This window comes from Choloepus didactylus, chromosome 24 (assembly GCF_015220235.1).
Source record: "Choloepus didactylus isolate mChoDid1 chromosome 24, mChoDid1.pri, whole genome shotgun sequence".
In the NCBI taxonomy this organism is placed as follows: domain Eukaryota; kingdom Metazoa; phylum Chordata; class Mammalia; order Pilosa; family Megalonychidae; genus Choloepus; species Choloepus didactylus.
In genome coordinates, this window is record NC_051330.1 from 2,883,637 (window position 1) to 2,908,311 (window position 24,675).

Consider the following 24,675-nt stretch of genomic DNA (forward strand, 5'->3'; position numbering starts at 1 on the left):
ACACTTGAATAAGGTGAGATTACTAGACATGCAGGAGGTCTTCTGTTTAAGAGGAATTGGTATTGATAGATCATTTCTTTTTATCACAATATCTTATGCCCTTGATAGATCTCCTACCATGTGTTGCATTACTTTAGTATAAGTGAATATTTTAAAAAAGAAATTTTAAAAAGGGGTATATCAATAAAGACAGCAATAAGTAAATGGGTCTTGAACTTGTTTTTGAAGAATGACTAGGAGTCATGAAGTTGAAGGTAGGTGTGAAATGAATATAGCTTGGCAAGGCAAGCACTATATCCAACTCACCCTCAAGACAAATGCTCTGGAAAAGGAAATCTCCAGGTGGTAAATGTGGGGAGAGTGCTCAGGCTATGAAACTTTGGTAACAGGAAACCCTCATGAGACTCAACCTTCTTCTTTTTTGTATCCTTTAGCAATCTCTCCTGTTTGGAGCCATGGGTCAGTTTTTCTCCAAATCTTCCAAAAAAAAAAAGATCAGGATCTCAGCTATGATTTTGATGAGTTTTTAAAGACAGTCAAGGATGAAAGCAGAATTCTCTCTCAAAAATACATCATTTTGATCCGGTCATATCTGGGGAGGCAGGACATCCGGAGGGCAGTTTCTACAATCCAGGCTGCACTGAAAGAAATTGAGAGTGCCCCAGTTTATGTGGCCGTGACAGGTGAGACAGGTTCAGGGAAGTCATCTTTCATCAACGCCCTGAGAGGGGTCGGGCATGAAGGAGACGATGCGGCCCCCACTGGGGTGGAGGAGACAACCAAGGAAAGAGTTCCATACAAGCACCCAAGGAGTCCCAGAGTGACACTGTGGGACTTGCCAGGCATAGGCACCAGTACTTTCCCAGCACACAAGTATCCGGAGGAAATGAAATTTGGTGAGTATGACTGCTTTATTATCACTTCCTGTACACGCTTCAAGGAGAATGATGCACAGCTGGCCAAACTGATCCACAAAATGAAAAAGAATTTCTATTTTATTCGAACTAAGGTGGATAATGATTTATATAATCAGAAAAAGTCTAAACCTCTGACATTTGATCAAGAGAGTCTCTTAGAAAAGATCCGAAAAGACTGTCTAACACACCTGCGGGAGGCTGAGGTGAGTGACCCTCGAGTTTTCTTAGTCTCCAGTCATGATACATCTGAGTATGATTTTCCAGTCCTGGAGAACACCCTGTTGAAGGACCTCCCAGCTGAAAAGCGCCACAACTTCATGGTCTCCCTGCCCAGTGTTACAGAGGCTGTTGTTGAGCGTAAGAGGAATGTCCTTATGCAGAAGATTTCTCTGGAAGCCGTTTCAGATTATTTATCTCACTCCATTGCTTTTCCTGGGTCCATTGATGAGAATGATGAAGAGATGCTGGTGCACACCCTAAACAGGTTTAGAACCTTCTTCGGATTGGATGATGCATCCCTCAGAAGGATGGCTGAGATTTTGAATATGTCCTTGGAGGAAATAAAGTTGAGCATCCATTCTGCAAATTTTTTAACATGTCAGGAAAATCACCGAAAATTAGCAAATATCCTGACACATCACTTTTCAGCCAGTGGAAACATCTTTTTCCCTGCCATATGTATCACAAAGAGAGTTGCTTTTCAGTTACATATTCTCAACCTAGTGGTGGAAGATGCGAAAGCTATCATAAAAAATGAAAAGCTTTTCAGAGCGTATGTTCATTCTTTGTGAGCTTAAGCATTCTTTTCTATTAAGATCCCTCCACACGATTTCAGGGTCTGAGACACCCCAGCCCCCATGTCATCCATACGGCATGCCTGGTCTTGTTATCTGGACATTGTGCTTGGATAATTGCAATCTGTATTGCACATTTTTGATATGTCCTTGAAATCTATGCAAGTTGATAAGTGTAAAGGGGAAATTTCTTGACCAGTGTTCTTCTTATTACTTCCTAGCACCATTAGCATATTTGCTACCTTTTTATAAATAAGAAATAACAAGCTATTAATAGAGAGGGAGAGTGAAATCTTAGGCTAGTGGCAGTTGAGCCTAGTTGGCGTGCAATGGTGGTGCACATGGTCGGGTGCACTAACGGAGGCTGATATGTAGGAAAATCTGAGTCTCCTGAATTGCCATCATCAAGTGCTTTACAGGGTATTGTCTATGAACTTGATAAGTCAGGGGATTACAGAAGAAATGATAATAAATACTAAGGGGTCTATAGGAAATGTGGGAGGGGAGAAAAGAAAAAGGAATAGGAAAGAGAAAGGGAAAAGGAAACAATTTGGCCTACTGGTAGGAGGGTGTGCTCTGCAATGGAAGGCTGGCCTACTTGGCAATGAGCATGGATGACCTACAATTGCATACAACTGTATGGGTGATTCATGTGAGAAAAAAGTAGAGTGAGAGAAGCCAGACACAAATGAAGGCAATGTGTATAAATATCTATATTTGAAGCAAGAAAGAAAGACAAAAGTAACCCATGCTGTTAGAAGTCAGAGATTGGTTATCCTTGCGGGGAGTCAATGGGAAGAGAACATGAGGGAGACTTTGAAGTTGATGCTCTGTTTCCTGATCTTGGGCCAGATTACATGCTTTATTCACTTTGTAATTATTCAGTAAGCTGATTCTTATGGCATGCACACTTTTATGTATGTACACATTGCACCTCAATAAAAGTCTCCAAAAATAGAGTGGCTCTGGAGTCCTAACATGTGGGAATTAATAGCTGTGGAGCTTCAAAAAAATATTTTCCAAGACAAGGAAGCCAACTTCTCTAATTCTCAATTAAGGTCGGCCTCATGCCAACAGTCAATTCCTCTTCCCTTCTTTTCAGTAGTTGTAGCTCCCTTGGGGTGCTGTGGAAAGCAAAAAGACCAAAGACTTGTCTGACTCATAGAATTTTGGAAAATATGATTTCCCTGGTGTTGAGATATATGCTCCATAAGAGTTAGGGGATAAGTATTACCATCCTCTGAAGCATTATATCAAAGACGTACCTATTTTCCTATTCCGTAGTTCATCAAGTTCTCTGATTAATATTTCCCTCATCCCATCGCAATCAGACATTTAATTATAGTGGAGTCAGATTTCAGCTGTGACCTTTGGTGTCAAAATTTGTGTCTTCATTCCATAAATATTTTTTGAGATCTATGTGCACAGACTGGACTTTGTGCTTGAGAAATGGTGACAAAGACAGCTAAATGTGCTTCCTTCACGGGGTCCTCCAATTGGGAGAGACACACAAGAAATCAGCCAATGAATAAAGAGATCCTCTGATTCCAATTGAGTAAATGTATCAAAGAAAAATAGAGTGAGGTAAAGAATGGAGTTTGATATTTGAATTTGTTTATACAGGGCGCAGAAATAGTGTCCTTGATGAAGCAGAATTTTGACTGGGGCTTTTTTTGACTGCAGATGAGCTCTGGGTAAATGAGAACAAAAGTAGCTGCAAGGTGTGCCAGACAGGACACCAGATCCACATAATCTTGCATTTTCCCTCTTTTCCTACTGATACCCAGCAGATGAGACAGGATAACAGAAGAAAAAAACTGACATATTCACAGCAAAGTGTTGGGAGGCTGGGCACCTTCCTTTGCCTCTAGATCCTTCTGGGCTTCTCTGCTGTGTGCTAAGGTGGTCTCTCCTGTCGCCTGGCATCAGGTCGTGACTGGCCACAGGGAACATGGACAGGTGCAGGTGCTAGGAAAGTGAGGCAGAGCTCTTCATCTTCCAGGTCTCCTCTCTCATGTTGCTCAAAGCTGGCAGTGGTCCTCAAATAAAGTGTTTCTCCAGATGGGCAGCCCTCCCCTCATACCTCTCCTACCTGGTTCAGTAACTGCTTCTTTTTTTGCCCCTTCAGCACAAGGTACTTTCCATATACCCTGCATGCATTTTGGTAAAGAAACTTTTCCTAAATATGCCTACTTCCCAACATAAGTCAGCCATACATTTCCTACTGGGACCCTGAATGACCTACATGAAATCTCCACAAACCTCATATCAAATTTGGTTGGTTTGGCCATCTGGCCATAGTAGGGCCAACCTGGGGTGAATGGTGCAGAAGAACCTGCAGAAATTATAAAGGAGCGGTGGTTGTGTTCTCCATCCTGTGGATCCTAGCAATCAATAGCAAAGACTCATTCCTAGAAGGAGAGGGTCTCATCCACCATGAATATGAATGAAGGTAAGTCAGCTGAGAATGGAGAGTTAAATTGAGAGGTGGAGAAAGGAGAAGACCTTGTACCCTTCAAACTGTGGGTGTTATAGGGAGGAAATAGCCAAGAATAAAAAGCAAGGGCATCCCTAAAATCCCAAGAGCCCATATTGGCCCTTGGATTTTTACTGTCTTCCCACTTAGTACTGTAGATTAATATTCTCATATTTTAATGAATTTCTCTGTAACAGATTTCCAGTTTTGAGATATTGACCCAGGTGTATATCGTTAGCTATATATATATATATATATATTTTTTTTTTTTTGTCATAAGACCTCCCCTTAACATGATTACTGCAGAACAGAGAAAGCAAGAATGGTCATGTCATTTGAATTTCAGATTAACCTCTTTAGATCTCCAGAGGTTCTAAACACTTGGAAAAGGGTTGATGTTTCGCTCTGCACCCACAATTTGGCTGTCTAAGACTGGAGGAAAGATAGCATGATGCCATAGATATAAGAGAATTTCTGATCTGAGTGTTCTTTTCTTGGGATTTGCCTGGCACAAATCTTGGGGCATCCTCACTCTTTTAAGTTCCCAGTAAGCATTCAATGATAGTGAAAATTTTCATGTTCCCCAAGAGTTCCACAAATGCAGCTAATCTAGAAATAAATGTACAGAGTCCTTAGAGTTGTGAATGAGGGTGATTGGACGTTGACTTGTACAGATCAATGATGAGGTTTCAGATGCCAAAATATACATCTCAGCTGATGCCAGTATGGATAGTGTATTAGTTAGGGTTCTCTAGGGAAACAGAATCAAGGAGAGGTATCTATGAATATAAAAGTGACTCACCCAACTGTGGGTATACACGAGTCTAAATTCTGTAGGGCAGTCAGCAAACTGTCAAGCCCAATGAAGATGTCTGATGAACTCCTCAGGAAATAAGCAGGCAAATTCAACGAACTCCTTAGAAATGAACTGGGATCTTCTACGAACATGTTTGCTGAACTCCTCAGGAAACGAACTGGCAACTTCAAGGAACTCCTCAGGAAATGCTTCTCTGATCAGCCAAAGAAGTGAAGGTCTTCTATCTGCTTGTAAGTCTTCAACTGATTAATTGGATTAAATCCAGCCAATTGCATTCTCTTATTGTGGAAGACACACCCTTCAGTGAGTCATCAGTAACAGCTGCAGCCAATTGACTGACGGTTTAATAAACCAGCCTGTTGGTTTATTAATCAGCCACAAAAGTCCTCACAGCAATTTTTAGGCCAGTGGTTGCTTGACCAGACAGCTGGGTACTATCACCTGGCCAAGCTGACACATGAAGCTAACCATCACAGGTAGGAGAGGTGTAGACCAGGCTTCCACTGGGTGGGCTCAAGGGAAGGGCAAGTATAAGCTACGCTGGGAGCTACACATCCTAGGGGATGCACGTGCACCCACCGGGATTCCTGGGGCCCACTTAGGTGCAGGCTGGGGGAGATCTCTGTTGCTGACACCACAATGGGGGGAGCAGATAAGAGTTATGGGACAACTTAGGTTTTCTTTTTTATTTTTAATTCTTTTTATTTTCTGGAGTAAAGAAAATCTTCTAAAATTGATCATGGGGATGTATGCACAACTATACAATGATTCTGTGAGCCAGTGATTGTATACTTCAGACAGTTCATATGGTAAGAGAATATATCTCAATAACATTTAAAAATATTTAACTTGGATAAAGTTTAAAAATAAAAGCTTCCATAGAGGCAAAATAAATAAATAAAATATTAAAATATCAGCAATATATTAAATAAAATCCATAGTCTTTTTTTATAAATTCATTCATGATGGATTTCATGAATCCATTAGTTTCATACTAAATCTCTGGAAATCTCAAGGCAGCCCTATGGTATTTTTTAATTTTTTTAATTTTTTTAAGCAATATCATTTGAAGATGGTGTCCTAGAGTAATTGGTATAGTCCTTTGCATAGGTCTTTGAGACAATACTATTTTGTTGAAGACCAAGCACTCTGGTTTGTAGTTGATTGCAAGTGTTTTCAGGAAAACATCAGAATAAAACAAAAAACTATTTGTGGATTATAAAAGATTTAAGACAAAAAAGACAAAGAATGGCTGTCATAAACATTACTTTCTTACACAAGTGAAAGATTTAGTGAGTATATTATAAAATTGTGTCACTGAGAATAAAATTTGAATGTTTCTGTAGCACATAACATCTTTAATAATAAATGAAATTATATCTGATAATATTGTACTGTTGCCGAAGATGAGGCATATCAGTACTAAGATATCTTATGGACAGTGAGGACATTGACAAATCTTTAGAAACTTTATATAATTTCTGGAATAAGTTAATCACATTTTATTTACATAATTTCAAAGAACAGAAGGTTAGAAAATGCCTTTTAGTTTGATAATATTTTCTGTGCAATTTATTACATAGCAAATACATCTACTTTTAGCATCTCTTTTCTTACAAGATGAAAAGAAGATTCTTTGTGACTCTCCAGGAGCCCTTTGGAAAATCTCAAAGATAGTTTGAAATGAAACATATTATTTAGCATTTGATTTGAGAAAACAAAACATCTAAAGTTGTCAGGAGGACTGAACAGTTGCTTAAATAGGATCACAGGTCACTGTGAAACAATATTTGGCTCTCTTCATTTACTGAAGTAAGAATAAAAGATTTTAAAAGTAAATATAGGACATAACATGATGGTTAAAATAACTACCTTTAAACAATTGAAGACATGAAAATGTATGTGAATTGATTTTTAGAAAATATAAACTCTGACTTTTATATTGATTATTCAGATTAAAAACAGCAACAACCAAAAACTTTACAACCTCTTATTAAGAACAGGCTGATAGTCAAAGGCGGCTGATATTTTAATAAAGAGAAAACTAAATTTCAGTTTTGTATCAGTATACTGTTTTCTACTAAGCCTTCTTATAGATAGTCCCATTAAATCTTGCAGATTTACATTCCTGTGGCCCCATCCACCCATGACAGATGCAGGAGCTGTAACTAGCCATGTCTTCATTCCAGCCCATAAAGCTCTCTCCTGGATCTGCCCTGTCCTGATGGTGGAGGACACAGTGCACCAAAGTCAAGCTTCTTGCCCGCGGAATGCTTCACACCCCCTCCAGCCCAAAGAAATGGCGCTCTCTTGGAAATATAGCTGCTCTCAGAAAAGTGAAGAGAATTATGCATAGATGACCTGTCAACCTGAACAAACAAACAGGCAGAAAGACCCCTGACGCCTGCATCCAACAGTGTCTCTGTGGGAAGAGATGCTGAGGGGTCCGGGTCCCCACTCAGGCACCTGCTCCTCACTGGCAGCTTCCTGGTGGGGAGGCTTTGTCTCTGGATGTGCCCCTGGGCCCTTATTTTGGTCTGAAAATCTGCAGCTGCTTTTGTCTGTTCAATAAACCCCAAACTGTACTGAAATCTGCCCAGAATGATGACAAGAGTTTATGGGCAGAAGAAAAGAGTCGGGTACTGTAAGCCACCCGTGAAAATCAGAGTAATAGGGGGGTCAGAGAGAGACTATTAGAGGCACGATTCTTGGGCAGAGCAGGGTCTTTACAAGACTGTAGGGGGACCACAGTTGGGGGAGGGGCAGAAGGGCTCTGTGCTGTGTTCCCAAGACCAGTGGGAGGGAGAGAGTCAGCACTGGAGCTGGGCAGGGGCCAGGCAACCTCAGTGAGCCACTTCCCATAAGTGTCTGCATTTGCCTGGGGTCAGGACTCACTTAGGGTGAGTGAGGGCACGGGCTCTGGGAGGGAGTCTGCAGGGTCAGCGCACAGGACACTCTGCCACTGAGCTCCAGGGCCCGGCTCTGAACCCGCCTCTCTGCAGGGGGAGGCTCTGCACAAGATTCCCTGTGTCGGGCAGAGGCGGAGCTGCAGCCCCTCCCCTCCTGCAGCCCCTCCCCTCCTGCAGCCCCTCCCCTCCTGCAGCCCCTCCCCTCCTGCAGCCCCTCCCCCTCCTGCAGCCCCTCCCCCTGCAGCCCCTCCCCTCCTGCAGCCCCTCCCCCTGCTGTAGCCCCTCCCCCTGCTGCAGCCCCTCCCCTCCTGCAGCCCCTCCCCCTCCTGCAGCCCCTCCCCTCCTGCAGCCCCTCCCCTGCAGCCCCTCCCCTCCTGCAGCCCCTCCCCCTACTGCAGCCCTTCCCCTCCTACAGCCCCTCCCCCTCCTGCAGCCCCTCCTGCAGCCCCTCCCCTGCAGCCCCTCCCCCTCCTGCAGCCCCTCCCCCTGGTAGGAGAAAGTGAAACCTGCCTGCTCGGGCTGTAGGGGAAGTCGCCTGATTTCCAGGAATTGACACAGAAACCGGCACTCACTTGAGCCCCTCCCAGAAAGGGTGAAGCAGAGAGAAGGACTTAGATCTATAAAGAATAGAGCAGTGAGGAGGTCCAGACTCCAGAAGAAATTCCCAAATCATCGGAAGGTCCTTTTCCAGCAACTCTTCTCTCCGTCTCTCCCTGCTCTTCCACTGCAACCCCAAACCCTCCACAACTTCTGTCCATGCTTCCTGAGCAAAGGGTGTCTGGATTTGCATTTTGGAACATCCCAGGGGGATCTGCTTCTGCCTGGGAGGACAGAGAACCTTCCCCAGGGAGGGGGTGACGTCCCAGGAGTGCCCCTGACCCCTGCAAGGATCACCCTCTGCTTCCAGGAGCTGGTAAGTGAGATGCTTCTAGGGTGGAAACTTGGCTAATAACTTTGCTAATGAGCCTGGGGGTCTGGGTTGTTTAGTTTCGATGATGAATTCAGAGCAGGGCCCCTCTCTGACATTCTTCAGGGAGCCAGGAGAGCACTCGATTACCTTTGCTCTTTTGAACCCACCCTGGATGGGAGTGTGCCCCTCACCCACCCTGGATGGGAGTGTGCCCCTCACCTATATAACCCCGGCATTTGGGGTTTCTTGCTGATTGAAGCGCTGGGATACTGGAGCACGGCATGACCTACACAGAGCCCGGCATGGGAATCCACAGTCCACGGCCTTCAGCCTGCATGCCTGCCGTAGGGCAAGACGTCTATTTAGTGGCTTCTGACCCACATTTTTTTAAAGGTTGGCAGAAAAGAATAGATCAAAATAGACCAGTACAGCAAAGCTAGAAGATTAGAAGGTATGAAAGTGCAGATTGGAGAGAAAGCAAATTGTTTCCTGATACTTTTGTTGCAGGTGTCTGCATGTACTTCTGTGCTTGTGGGAGAGAGTGTGCAGAATGAGCGAGTACATTTTGGTGTGTTAAGGTGTGTAACTTGTATGAGTGTCTGCACACTGATGGGGAGTGGGAGTGCTCTGAACCAGTGTGAGTGAGAGTCAGTGTGTGGACATGTGACAGCATCAGTGTGAGAATGTGTGTACTTCAAGCGTGCAGAAGTGTGTGTGCCTGAAGGACTAGATTTCAGTGTGATTAACTGTGTGCACAGTGATACTGTGTGTGTGCGCTCAGAGCACGTGTGAGTGTGTGGGTTGTAAACATGCATCAGAATAAGTATGGGAGTGTGTAAGCACACTGCGTGTGTGAAACAGGCCTGCCAGAACACAGTAGAAGCAGAAAATCATCCTTGAATCAATCTCTAACACATGGTGTCTTGAAGCCTCTGGAATAACCTGATTTTGGTGATGAAATAATGATCAGTGGTTAGTTAAGTCATAGCCTCGAAGGGGAGCAAATACTTTGAGAAGCCATTTTCCCACCTTCCCCAAGATGGGGCCAATTCTACAAGCCTGATTTCACAATTCAAAAGAATTTCACTTATTTCAAAATTTCAAAAGAAGGACACTTATTTTGTATATGATCTTGTATTTTCTGGCTTGATAAGGTTGGTTAAGTTTTAAACACAAAGAGACCATAAACAAGAAAAGGTTACTGTTACCTGCCTAGTCTCCTCCTGGTCATGAAGAATTTACTGATAACCATGAAGGACAAGAATATTATTACCGTTTGCAGAGAGGGAGCCCTCGTGGGGTCTGTAAGCTGTTCAGTAGAGTATTTTTGCTTTTCAGATGATCTAAGAGAAAAATTCAAGGTGATATGAGTGCATGTGGTGGGTTGTGGGCAGATGTGGACAAATCAGGGAGAATGATCTAGGAGCTGCTGCCCAGTTAGTCTCCTTTCTGGCTGACGTGGACCCAAGGGAAGCCCTGATTAGAACATTAACCTTTTTGTAGATGCAGATAAGGACAATGTTCAGTGGAAGCAGAATACATAAGCTATTCCAAATCTAGAAGAAAACCTTCAGTGAGGTCTAGATCTGCCACCCTGGAATTCACACAGCAACTGTCCACCTGGCACAGGGCAGATGTGGACACCTCCCGGGGGATCTCCATGCCCCCTGGGCCACTATTAGCCAGGGAACCTGCTGCTTGTTGTGAATGGTCAAGATAGGACATGAAAAGGCTGGGAGGTACCCGGAAAAGGGAGGATACTCTTCAGAAATTAGGAAAAGCTAAATTGATTTCAACCTTCCCCATTTCCTTCTGCCTCCCCTGATGATACCCACCTCTCTCTCCAAGACAAGCCTGGTGAGCCAAACACTCATACTCACAAGTTCTGCAAACACAGTGTGTGAAGCTGACTGATAAGAGTCAGGAACAAAGGTGGGATTAAGGAGCAGATGGTTATCTGGGCACCACAGAGCTCCCTTCCAGCTGGTCACTGCCCATTCTAGAATGTTCCCAGCCTGGGCCAAGCCCAGGGCTTATTCTCCTCACCTCCAACCAGCACTGCCCCTTCATGCAACCCCCACCTCCACGCTAGCCCCTCACCTAGCTCAGTGCAATGGGCACTTGCCTTCAGGTGGAGGCACTGTCCTTGCCATCCTGTGGCACCAGCGTCCTTTCACAGGGACCCCAGGTGGAGGAGCTTGACAGTGTACTGTGGACACAGGCCTCAGGGGCTTACGGTCTCATGCAGATGGGATCATCAGTGATGGTTGCCTTTCCGTGATCTCTTACTTTGAATTATTGGCATTTTTATATGATAATTTATTAGGTATTTCCATCTGTTACTGGGCACAAAGTCCCTCCCAAAGGTTCTGGAAAGTGGGGACACTTTGTGCTCTTTCCTTTACAATTGTAAATCAGTGGTGGTGTTCTTGTTTTTAATGTGGTGTGGGTTGGTGGAATGATAGAAAGAAGGCAGTGGTTTCTATTCTTTCCAAAACTGAAGAGAAGGGAAATTCAAAGAGAGGGTCTTGGCAAATGGTGACAATAATAGAACAGAGTTGTATCAAAAAGAAGCCCCTCAGCATCCAGCAAAAGCCAGCACACAGAGCATGGTAATCTGTATTAAACAACCTTGTCTGCCTCTTCCACCAAGTCAGAAACACAGAACCACTCTATTGGGTTCAAATTGGATCCCTTACTCATTGGTTGTGTAATTTGGAGATAAATTATTATCTGTAAGACTCTTCATCATTAGCCAGTAATATTAATATTACATATCCATTATGGTTCAGGGAAGATTAAATGAGATAATGCATGCCAAAGAGCAGCACAGACAGACTCACAGACTCAAGACCTTAATACCCCACGGTAAGAGGTCAGAGGCTGGAGGAGAACAAGAGTAAGGTCTTCCTGAGAGGTCCTACTGAGACCAGAGAGCATTCATTGAGAGATTGCAGTCATCCCTTCTGAGAGATTTGAATGGATCGTATCATGAAACCCTCACAAAGGCCCTGTGGGTGGGTGACATTCCTCTCCCCTCTGCAAGGAGCACAAACTGTGTCCTCGGGAACTTGTCCCTGGTGCACGTGGCCAAGCAGGTCCTCCGATCCTGGGTGTTCTGAGGTCCTTTCCCTCCTCGGAGAAGCAGCACCCTGAGGAGGTTGCAGGCGGTGTCAGCTGTGTCCCAGAGGGGCTGGGGAACAAGGAGCTACTCTACAGGACCTACAGGTGGCTGTGAAACTTTTCCCACTGATGGGAAATGAGGTCTTCTGAGGCAGTAGAAGATCCTGCACCACACAGTGCTTTACATCTCATTAGAGTGATTCACCCAACCCGAGAATGTGACCTTTACAAAGAGCTTTAATCTTATATAAACAAGTAGTCATGTACAAATATAAGTGTTGATTTTTAAATATGTAGGAGATTATATGAAAATCTTGTTAAATGGATATAGAAAGCTCTTCACATGCTGAAGGAGATGAGGGTCAGGCACCTACGAGATGTGGCAGGCACTGGTGAAAGTTATCTAAAGCTTTCATGAAAATAGAGAAATGAGAAAAAAACCACTTTACACTAAAAATTCGTGACTGAGAAAGTAAAATGAAGTGAGAACATTTTGTGCTTAGAAATGAATCATTCCATATAGAAAGCTCTCATACACACCTGCTCCCTCTGCCCTTTGGGGCGTTTCAGATGGGCATCCCCTCACCCAGTGAGGTTAGACGGAGGATGGGTGCTCACCCACCGTGGATGAGTGACAGACCCGACCTACTGCTCCAGTCCACTTGCACCCACTGTCCCACCTTGGGGGCTGACTCTTGGCACAGTGGCTGCTTATTATTACTCGTGGGTCCTCCATGTGAACTGGAGTGCTGTGCACATCACCAGAGAGCATTTTTGCTTGGTTTGTTTGTAATCTTTGCTGCCACCTTGGTTGTGGATGGAAAACCGTGGGCTTATGACAGATGATTTCCGTGTCTCCCTGTGTATTTGGCCATCTTAACCCCTGCACTTCCTACTTCTGCAGGTCACCCCACTGCTCATAGATATGGAAGAGTCCCCAGTGTCCCCTCACACTCCATTATCTGCATCCTTCACTTCTGCTGTGCCAAACCGTTCACGCAGGAGCGTTCCAGGTGAGGCAAAGGTCTTGAGTATTGAGAAGACTTGGGCAGATGGGCGGTTACCACAGATGGTTTCTCTGGTCAGAGAGACTGTGAGGAAATCATCCTGCATAACTCTGGACATCGCAGTGATGGGGGACTCTGGCAATGGCATGTCCTCCTTCATCAACGCACTGAGGGGCATCGGGCATGAGGAGGAGGCCGCGGCTCCCACTGGGGTGGTGAGAACCACCCTCACTCGTGCCTGCTACTCATCCTCGCATTTGCCCTATGTGCTGCTGTGGGACCTGCCCGGCACAGGGGCTACCACCCAAAGCCTGGAGAATTATCAGCAGGAAATGCAGTTCAGCCTGTATGATCTCTTCATCATCATCACATCTGAGCAGTTCAGCAAGAATCATGTCAGGCTTGCCAAGGCCGTCGAGTGCATGGGAAAGAAGTTCTACGTGGTGTGGACCAAGCTGGACAGGGACCTCAACACGAGTGCCCTCAGGGAGGAAGAGCTCCAGCAGAATATCCGAGGAAATATCCTGGAAAATCTCCAGAAGGAATGGGTGTGTGAACCCCCCATTTTCCTGGTTTCCAGCCTTGACCCTTCATTGCACGACTTCCCAAAGCTTAGGGACACATTGCAAAAGGACCTCACCTACCTCAGGTGCCGTGGTCCCCTACAGAACCTGTTCCGTACCTGTGAGAAGATCATTGATGACAAAGTGACCTCCCTGCAGGAGAAAATAGGCACAAAGTCTTTCCAGAACACCCTTGGCATCAGGAACGCAGATAATTTCGAAGAGTGTCTGAAAGCCTACCACTGGCACTTCGGGGTTGATGATGAATCTCTCCAGCTGGTGGCACAGACAACAGGGACAGCCTTTCCCGAGTACAAGGCCATCATGAAGTCCCAGGATATTCGGACTGTCAACAAAGCTAACTGGAAACTGACGCTCATGAATTTTTTTGTCATTCGAGCTTTCCTCTGCCTTCTTAGCTGCATCCCTTTCTTCGGTACATTTGTCATCCGTTCCTTCAGGCAGCTGAAACAAAAACAGCTCCTTGTGATAGTTGCCGAGGACACCAAGAGCATCTTGAGCAAAGTCCTGAAAGACTCCATCCCACATGAAGGCCACCTTGGGAAAAGTCCACCAGGTTTCTTCACCAGATTCTTTCCTCAGTGGGGTACTTTTTCCTCTGTTGGAAAACAAAGATACTAAACTTAACACTTTCTGCTTATTTCTAAAGCCTGTAGATTGCTTGAAAGCAATTAGGAAAATTGTTCATCCTTCTACTGCCAATTACAGTGTACAGTGTTTGTTGAAATCATTAAATATGCTTCCATGGATTGTAATATGGAAATTTTCTTTCAGTTAAAAATATCAAGTATGTCCTGCTCAGTCTCCTTTTTTCCTAATACGTTAACGTTAATATCATTTATCCTCATTAAAGATTTTTCATTCACTCTTTCTCATTCTTTTTCCTCTTTCTTTCCCTGGACCCACTGAGAAATAGTGATACAGGGGTTTCCTTTATAACTTTAAGGACAGTTGGAGAGTGTGGTTGAAACTGTTCTTTGACATCTATAGGTGATGGGGTTATGATACCCAGGCCGTTCTACCTGCCTCAAAGATGCTTATCCTCCACTCCATTCTCTACCTGGTGCCTAAAAACCATCAACATCTTCCAGGGTCAGATAGGGTTTTTATTATTAGGTTCTTGGCAAGCAACAGATGGTACCATCAAACTAGGGAATATGAGGAGAATTAAATAAGGAAGGCTCTTGCAAAGATGTGGGCAGGTGTAGCAGACCACCAAGGGAAAGTGTTTACCCCTGAGTGAACAACAGCAGGGAGTGACCTCTGCAGGCCTGAAAGGTCAGGGAGAGGAGCAGGTTGTTGGAACCTGGAGATGGCAGCAGTAGACAGGAGCTGTCACCTCAGTAGACTGAGGTCCCCTAAACCTGCCTCTTAGCAAGGGAAATGGGGAAAGTCAAATGCCTGACCTTGAGGTCTGCTATTGCTGCCCATGGGCCAAATCCAAATGGTGAGAGACCCCATTGATGTAGCCTGTGTATGTCATCCTTTTTGGATACCTAATAGGGTGGAGAAGGGGTGAAGATGGATCTGGAGTGTAAAGTCAATTAAGCATGAGTGAGCATTGAAAATAATTGCAAAGCAACTATACTCATTGCTGCTAGTACCAAAAATGGCAAATGACTCATTAAAATAGCAAAGCTTGACAATTGTGACAGAAGTACAAAACATAGCTCATCACCCAGGAGCTTTGGAAGCATTTTCCATTCAACCACACACTTCACAGTCATATCCCTGGATCAAATGTGAGTATTCCATTGCTACGCCAGCCTTGTTATATCCATTGCAAAATTATTCACGACAAACTCACAGCCCCTGAAATAGCCTCTTCTTCAAAGGCTTGTATCCCAGCTCAATCAGTGATCAAGGGACCAAGACAAAGAACTAGTTTGCTTCATCTCTCTCACATTTCCCACACCCCAAAATATCCAATCCCCATCAATTCAACAGGCTGAATATATCACAAATATACCAGTCTCCTGCTCACCATTTCTCACCTGCACTAGTGAAATTGTTTGCCACTTCACATCCTTCCAAACTGCTCCCCATGGCACCCTGGATTGCTTTATCTAACCTGCATGTATGTATGGCTACCAGACATCCAGGTAGGGCTTGGACAGTCCCAGGTTTCATTTATCTTCACCGTTTCATCATTTGGGAGATATATTTTATGGTCACCTTATAAATTTCACTACCCTGTTTAGTGCCCCCTATATGGCAGTGCCCCATTTGCTTAATAGATTATTAGAGAACCCCCTTGCCTATCTCTCCCCTCATTTCCCACCACTTTTCAGCTTGTACTCTTTGTTCCAGCAGCAGCAGTCTACCTTTGGTTCCCCAGATGTACCAAGCATTTTATCTTTCTGTGTCTTTGTTCCTGGTCTCCTCCTTACATGGAAGGCTCTTCCCTCTGCCATTTGCCAAGCTCACTCAAACCCATCCTTCAAAGTGTAGGTTACACATCATTTCCTCCATGGAAGCCTTCCCTAATAACTCAGACTGGGTGAAAGGCTTTAGACTGTATCTCCAGCTCTCAGCATGACCACCTGTATAACATGATAGTAACTAAGTGGGCAATCTGAGCATCTGAGGCTCTGAAGGGTCTTTGAGACCAAAGACACTGGTGTCCCTGAGCAGTAAGGGTGCAGAATAATCAGATCCCCACCTGGGTTTGGGAATTTGGAAGCATGCCATGACATGAAAATAGAGTGCAGAGCAATAAGGCAGAACATCTGGGATGGTCCCACTTTCCAAGTTTCTTGAGTGTCTTGTGACATCAGACCAATTGTCCATAGGCCTTCCATGGGAGTGTAAAAGTAGCTCAGGTAGGGGCTTCAGTTGTGCAGTGAAGAATAAGGGGCTGTAACCTATATGGTCCATGCCTGAGGATCTGACACAACAGTGCGCATCCCAGCAGATACGGGCATGGGTGGAAAAACCACACTGTGGATCAGACATGCCAACCTCCTGGACTTCATAATTACTCGATTAAGGTGCAACCCAGGGGACAGGAAAGGGGGAACCCTGACTGTGCTGAGATTTCCCAGAATTCCTTGATGGGATGTGGATTCAAAATAGAAATTGAATTCCATAAGAGGAAGAAAATATCCCTACCTGCTCCACACGTCTTAGTAGCTGGCTCAGATTTGTTACCTGTTTTTATTTACATCTGCATCCCCACAAACAAATTGTTATCACCAGGCCCATGCAAATCTGCTCAGCATATGTTTCTTGAACTGCACTCCCCACATCCTACCAACGGACACCTCCACCCTGAAACCAAGCATGGTTCAGGGGAAAGAAAGAGGGTGGGGAAAACATTCTACCACCACCCACTAGAATGGAGGAAGAAAATGGAATTTCAGGTGATGGACGCAAGGAGAACTGCATGTGTGGTTTTCAGGGATGTGTAGGGCAGAGAACAGATGGACTTTTGCAGTTGTGATGGAGAGACTGTGTGAGCCTTACATGATATTTTTGTGGGGGAAAAAAAAGTTTAATCACAGACAAAGTTCTGTAATCAGAAGAAACCAGGGTTACTGTTTTGTTGAGTTAACAATCCATAAACTTAAATTTAAAACACCTTAGTCCAATTATAGTGTTCTGGTTTGCTAAAGCTGCCAGAATGCAATAGACCAGGTATGGGTTGGCTTATATAGCTTAAAAATTTACATTTCTAAGGACATACAAATGTCCAAATTAAGGTATAAACAGGAAGATACCTTCTCTGAAGAAATGTTGCTGGCATTTGGGACCCCTCTTTAACATGGGAGGGCATGAGACTGGCATCTGCTGCTCCTTCTCTCCCAGGTTTCATTGTTTTCTGCTTCTGGCTTTAGTGGCTTCCTCTCTCCCAGCTTCTGAGGTTTTGTTCTTGTTTATCAGCTTCTCTGCAGCTTTCTTCTATGCTCCCTGAGCTTCATCCCTCTATTTATATATGTATTTTATTCTCTCATGAAGGACTCCAGTAAAAGGATGAAGACTCGCCTTGAATGGGGTGGGTCATATCTTAAATGAAATAACCTAACCAAAAGGTTTCACCTACAATAGATCTGCAGCCACAGGCATGGATTAAAAGAAAGTGTCCTTTACTGGGGTATATAACAGATTCAAAAACCACACATAGCTAAACAAAGAATGAAAGGTAGAGATGAACTAAACTTTACAGACACGAAGTTTTTGAAAATTCAAAGGGCACTCCTATATTATGATTTCAATGAAATAAGAAAAATTGAGTCAAGGAGTGCTAACATTCAGTTATTATATGGCACTCTGACAAAAGGTCATTTGGCCTAATGGGACCAAGTACCTAGTTGAACAATTTGCATCCTCAATCTTTTTCCAAATAAATGCAGTTTCACTATTATTTATGGATAGGCATCCTCTATAATATGAAGATTATAACTTCAAAAGTTTTTTGTGATATAGTGATGATTTTAGTTTGCCACAAAAGTTGAGGTTGGGTTTATTGTAAAGGTTTAATCTTAAAAGAAAGTATTTTTGTGTTTTTCTGTCAAAGAATTCTCAAATCAGAAAAGAAATAATTTAAAATGTCAAAAAATTATCAAATTCTACCTTGAAATAGTAGAATGTGATTCTAATAATATTATAATCTAATTTTTTTCATTAAACAAGTTGTAAGTTTAAAGAAATATCATATAGAACATAAAGAGTTTCCATATACCCCACTTAGAAACCAGTTTTCTTTATCATCAACACTTTGGATTAGTGTAGTGTGGACATTTTTACAATTGAAAGCATATTATAATTATATTAAAATCTATAGTGCATATTTTACATTGTGATATACTTTTTGTGTTGCACAGTCATATGTGATTTTTTAAAATTTTTATGCTAGTAACATATATACAACCTAAACATTCCCCTTTTAACCACATTCAAATATATAATTCAGGAGTTTTAATTATTCAAAATGCTGAGCCACCATTAGCACAATCCACTCTCAAAACATCTGCATCACCTACAAAAGAAACTCTGTGCCAATTAAGCATTAATTCCCCATTCAAAAACCTTCCCTAGCACCTGGTATTCCAGTTTCTGATTCTATGAATTAGCTTATTCTCATTATTTCATATAACTGAGATGATATAATATGTATATTTTGTGTTTGGTTTATTTCATCCAAAATGATGGCCTCAGGGTTCATCCATCTTGCATATCTCAGAACTTTACCTTTTTTATGACTGAATAATATTCCATTATATTTATATACCACATATTGTTTACTCATTCATCTCTTGATGGACATTTGGGTTGCTCCCATCTTTTAGCAATTGTGAATATTGCTGCAAAGTACATCAGTTAACAAATATCTGTTCCAGCCCCAGTTTTAAATTCTTTACAGTATATACCTAGAAGTGGGATTGACAGGTCATATGGTAATTCTCTACTTAACTTACTGAGGAACCACCAAACTGTTTTCCACAGCAGCTGCACCATTTACATTCCCACAAAAAATGAATGGTTGTTCTTAATTCTCCACGTACTCTGCACCACTTATTTTCTATTTTTCTTAAAATTGCCTTCTAGAGAGTAAGAAATGTTATTTCATTGTGGTTTTGTTTTTCATTGCCCTGATAGCTAATGATTTTGAACAACTTTTTTGTTGTTGTTTTTGTACTTTTTAAAAGAAGTTGTGAGTTTACAGAACAATCATGCATAAAGTAAAGGTTTCCCATATACCACCCCACAAACAACATGTTGCCTTGGCGTGAAAACATTTGTTGCAATTGATGGTAGTACATTTTTTATAATTATACTATTAATTAAAATCCATGGTTTTCCTTAGGGTCCAATGTTTGTGTACTGTAGTGTCATGGATATTTTTCAAAAATTTTTATTATTTTACCATACATACAAGTTAAAATTTCCTCTTCTAATTGTGTGTGTTTGTGTGTGTGTCTACTACAGACTAAAATCTCTTATGAATTAGATGTGAAAATCCTCAAAACTACTAGCAAACCAAATCAAATAGCATATTAAAGGAATAATACACCAGGATCAATTGGGATTTATTCCTGGTATCCAGGGTTGGTTCGAAATAAGAAAACCAGTTTATGTAATGCAGCACATTTAACAGAATGAAGGAATCAAACACATGAGAATTTCAATTGATGCAGAAAAAGGCATTTGAAAAAATACAGCATGATTTCTTGATAAAAACCTTCAGAACGCAAGAATAGAAGGAAACTTTCTCAACATGGTAAAGGAATATATGGAAAGCCTACAGCTAACATCCTACTTAATAGTGAAAGCTTTCCCTGAAAGTTCAGGAACAAGACAAGGATGCCCGCTGTCACCACTGTTATTCAACGTTGGACTGTAAGTTCTTGCCAGAGAAATTTGGCAAGATAAAGAAATAAAAGGCATTCAAATGGGAAAGGAAGAAGTAAAACTTTCCCTAATTGCAAATTATATGATCTTATATACCTAAAATCCTTAAAAATCCACAACAAAGCTCACATTGATCAACACGTTTGAGAATCTTTTGATGTGCTTTTTGGCCATTTGTATATATTCTTTGTAGAAATGCCTATTAAAGTCTTTTGTCCATTTGTTCTTGGACTGTTTGTCTTTTTTTGTTGAGTTGTAGGAATCATTACATTTTCTGGATAACAAACCCTTATTGGATATGTGATTTCCAAATATTTTCTCCAATTCTGTAAGTTCTCTTTTAACTTTCACGATGAATTCTTTTCACACAGAAAAGTTTTTAACTTTGATGATGTCAATTCATCTATTTTCTCTTTTGTTTCTCCTGCTTTTTGTGTAAATGCTAGGAAATGATTGCCTAACACAAGGTCCTGAATATACTTCCCTATGATTTCTCTGAGAATTTTATAGATTTGGTTCTATACATATGGCTTTGATCCATTTTGAGTTAAGTTTTCAATATGGTGAGAGGTAGAGTACCACCTTGGTTATTTTGCATATGGATACCCAGTTTTTCCAGCACTGTTAGTTGAAAATATTATTCCTTCCCAATTGAGTGCACTTGTCATCTTTGTCAAAAATCAATTTGTCAGAGAGGTGAGGGTTTATTTCTGAACTCTCAATTCAATTCCATTGTTCTATATGTCTGTCCTAGTTCCAGTACTATGCTCTTTTGATTACTGTAGCAGTATATTAAGTTTTAAAATTGGGAAGTATTGAGTCCTCCAAATTTGTTGTTCTATTTCAAGATGATTTTGTGTAATCAGGGACCCTTACATTTCCATATAAATTGTATGATTAGATTTTCCATTGATGCAAAAAGGCTATTGAAGTTTTGCTTGGAATTGCATCAAATAGCTTTGGGTAGAATTGACATCCTAACAGAATTTATTCTTCAAATCTCTCAACACAGAATGCCCTTCCATTTATTGAGGTCTTCTTTGATTTGAGTGATACTTTGTAGTTTTCCATGTATGTCCTTTAAATCCTAAATTAATTTATTCCTAGATATTTTGTTAGTTTAGTTGCCATTGTAAATTGACTTTTAAAAAATTTCCTCTTCAAAGTGTTCATTCCTAGTGTATAGAAACACTACTGATTTTTGCATGCTGATTTTTCACCCCATCAATTTGCAGAATCCATTTATAAGCTCCAGTAGTTTTGTTTTGAATTTTTCTGAATTTTCTCTACATAGGTTCATGTCATTTCCAAATAGGGAGATTTCTACTACTTCATTTCCATTGATGCCTTTTATTTATTTCACTTGCCTATTTGCTTTGGCTAAAACTTCCAGTACAGTGTTGAACAATGATATGCTCTTTATCATGTTGAGCAAGTTTCCTTCTATTCCCAGTAATTACGTTTAGAGAGGTGTTGGATTTTCCTAATTGTCTTTTCTACATCAATTGTGATGGTTGTGCATTTTTTCTTTTTTTGTAATAATAGGGTGTGTTACACTAATTGATTTTCTTATGTTGACCTACCCTTGCAATCCAGGGTTAAATTCCACTCGAACATGTTAAATAATTCTTTGGGAAGTTAATTAAGTTTAATCATATTTTCTTAGGATTTTTGCATAGGATTCATAGGAGAAATTGGTCTGTAATTTCCTTTTCTTGTAGGATCTTTATTTGACTTTTGTTTAAGGTAATGTTGGCCTCATAGAATGAGTTAGGGAGTGTTCACTCCTCTCCAATTTTTTGAAAGAGTTTTAAAAGGATTTGTGTTCATTCTTCTTGGAATGTTTGTTAAAATTCACCAGCAAAAATGTCTGTTGCTGGGCTTTTCATTGTCGTGAGATTTTTGGTAGCTAATTGTGATGGCTTAAAGCTGTATGGACCCCCTAAAAAGAATGTTCTTAAAGTTAATCCATTCCTGTGGGTGTGGACACATTGTAAGTAGGATCTGTTGGTATGTAGGATCTTAAATTAAGATGCAACCCACCTCTTTCAGTGTGTGTCTTAATCCTTTTACTGGACCCCTTTATATGAGAATGAAATTCAGAAGAAAGGAGAAGAAGGCCATGGAAACAATAATCTGAAAGCAATGAAATCTGTAAGAGAAACAAAATAACAGCAGTGCCACAACTGTCTTGCCATGTGACAGAGGAGTTGAGGATCACCAGCAGCCGATCCTCCATGAGAAGGCATCATCTGATAATGCCTTGATTTGGACATTGTTCTCAGCCTTGAAACTATAAGCTTATAAACTAATAAACTCCTGTTATTAAACATTGATCAATTTAATGGTACCTGCATTTTAGCAGCCTAGCTAGCTAGAACCATAATCAATCTTGTTTTGTTATTGATCTGATAGATATTACATTTTTTCTTTAAACCATGTAGGAAATTTGTGTTGCTAAGAAATTTCATTTTCAACTAGGTTCTCTAATATGTTGGCATAAAATTGTTCATATTATCCTCCTGTAATCTTTTTGTTCTGTGGTATCATGTCCCCTTCCATTTCAGATTTTAGTCCTCTCTTTTCCTTTGTCAGTCTTACCAACTTTTGGTTTCAATGCTTCCTTCTACTGTTTTGTTTTTTATTCTATATTTCATATATATCCCTACTCTCCCCCAATCTTTGTTATTTCCTTTCATCTTCTCACTTGGGGCATAATTTGCTCTTCTTCTTCTACCTTGCCCAGCTGTGAGGTTAGGTTTCTGATTTGGGATCTCTCTTATTTTTTAATGTAAGCATATAGAATTAAAATTTTTCCTTTTAGCACAGACTTTGCTGCATCCTATGAGTATTGGTATTTTGTGTTTTTTTGTTTCCATTTGCCTTAAGATATTTTCTAATTTCTTGTGTGATTTTTCTTCAAACAACCAATGGTTTGAGAGTGCATTGTTCATTTCCACATATTTGTGAATTTTCCAGTTCTTCCTATGTTATTGATTTTAGCTTCATTCCATTGTGGTCAGAGTAGATACATTGTATCACTTCAATATTTTTTTAATTTTTGAGACTTGTTTTGTGACACAACATATGATCTCTCCAGAAGAATGATTCATGTGCACTAGGGAAGAATGGATTCTGCTGATTTTAGAAGAAATGTTCTGAGTAAGTCTGGTTGAGTTTGTTTACAGTATCATTTCAATCTTTAATTTCCTTAGTGGTCTACTATCTAGATATTCTACTGATTGTTAAGGGTGCTGTATTGAAGTCTCATAATAATGTAGAATTGTCTATTTCTCCCTTTAAATCTGTCAATATTTGCTTCATGTATATTTGGACTCTGTTCTTAGATGCTGTTCCAGTTTGCTAAAGCTGCTGGTAATGCAACCCACCAGAAATGGATTGGCTTTTATGAAGAGGATTTATTATTTCAAAAATGGAAGCTTCAGTGGCTTTCCCTTTAAGTGTCTGTGGGATCTCACCTAGCCTCTCTGGGGCAAACTCTAGGCTTTATCTCTTTGCTTAGCATCTCCAGACCTCTTTCTGTATGCATCTCCAAGCATCTCTGAGCTCTCTCAGCTCCTGTGCTTCTCACTGGGGAGAAACCTGAACTTTTCTTTTTTGTTTTTCCTGGCTTCTCTCAGCGCTCTTCAAAGTCCTCAGCTGATTGGAGTCTCTCATTGTGGAAGACACTTTTCCAATTGATCACAGATGCAATCAATGACAGGTGCAACCAACTGACTGATGATTCAAGAAACCAGCCACCTCGCTCAGCAACCAGCATGGATTGTCCTTGTAGTAATGGTTAGACCAGTGCTTGCTTGACCATACAGCTGGGCACCTTGATCAGCTTGTCCATCATCTGGCTAAGTTGACACATGAACCTAACCATGACAGCCCTTGTCATCTTGGCAGCTATAAACATCACCTAAACCAGGCTTAATCTCTAAATAAAAAACCAATAGCAGACAGAGTTTTCAGCTAACATTACTCAACTGTCCTGTGTACAACCAGAAATGCACTAAATCTTTCCAGAACAGGGTGCAAGTTCTTAGGTAATAGTCACTCTTAAACTTGATAGCCTCTAATTTAAATACTGTAACATGAAAAATTCAACTATGTCCTATAAGGGGATAAGATACAGAAGAAAACAAATATATTTGCTTTATGTACAAATACATTCATTCCATCACAATATACAAAAGCCTTAAGTCATTAATATTAAGTACAAAGCTTCATCAAAATCAATTACAGGCATGATTTGTCCTAAGGAAAATTTCTCCTCTGATTATGAACCTGTGAAACTTAGAACAAATTATCTGCTTCCACTGTGCAAGGGAGGAACAACCATAGGATAAATGTTCCCATTGATGTAGGGAGAAATTGGGAGGAAAACAGGAGTCATGGGGTCCCAAACAGTCCTGAAAACCCACAGGGCAAACTTCATTAGCTTCATTAGCTTTCAAAGTCTGAAAGTCATTTACAGAATGACATTTTATCCTCGGGGCTTAAGAAAGTGGCCTTTCCACCCTTCCTTATGCAGCAGCCCTACTCTCTTCCAACACGGGTGATTGCTTCAGTATTTCCAAGAATTGGGGAGACCATGTAGTTGTTGGCCCCACCTGCCTAAAGCATTGTGGCAGCACCTGGACTCTTTGCCAACTCCAGAGCACAGGCTCAACCCCTTCAGAAGAGTGGGGTGGTGGCCAAGCTCTCCCCAAACCCCAAGGAATGCTCTCCACCTACTTAGAGGCCTGGGGCACCAACACTTTTTCTGAACAAAGGAGTGG

At 41.6% G+C, this 24,675-nt stretch overlaps 1 protein-coding gene across 1 annotated transcript; it reads left to right on the forward strand.

The window, feature by feature from the left end:
* Nucleotides 1-229: 229 nt before the first annotated feature.
* LOC119519749 lies at nt 230-14,407 on the forward strand. The gene is made up of 4 exons (XM_037817495.1): nt 230-254; nt 435-1,689; nt 8,466-8,826; nt 12,851-14,407. Exons 1-4 carry the CDS (start codon nt 230-232, stop codon nt 14,156-14,158), a joined length of 2,949 nt encoding a protein of 982 aa, XP_037673423.1. The 3' UTR covers nt 14,159-14,407.
* The last annotated feature ends 10,268 nt before the right edge of the window (nt 14,408-24,675 follow it).

Excerpts from the sequence above, each read along its gene's own strand:
- LOC119519749 (XM_037817495.1), top strand. The coding sequence starts at position 230 with ATGACTAGGAGTCATGAAGTTGAAG. Across the intron at positions 1,690-8,465 it reads AATGAAAAGCTTTTCAGAGC|ACACAGAAACCGGCACTCAC; the intron begins GTATGTTCATTC and ends TTCCAGGAATTG. Across the intron at positions 8,827-12,850 it reads CCCTCTGCTTCCAGGAGCTG|GTCACCCCACTGCTCATAGA; the intron begins GTAAGTGAGATG and ends CTACTTCTGCAG.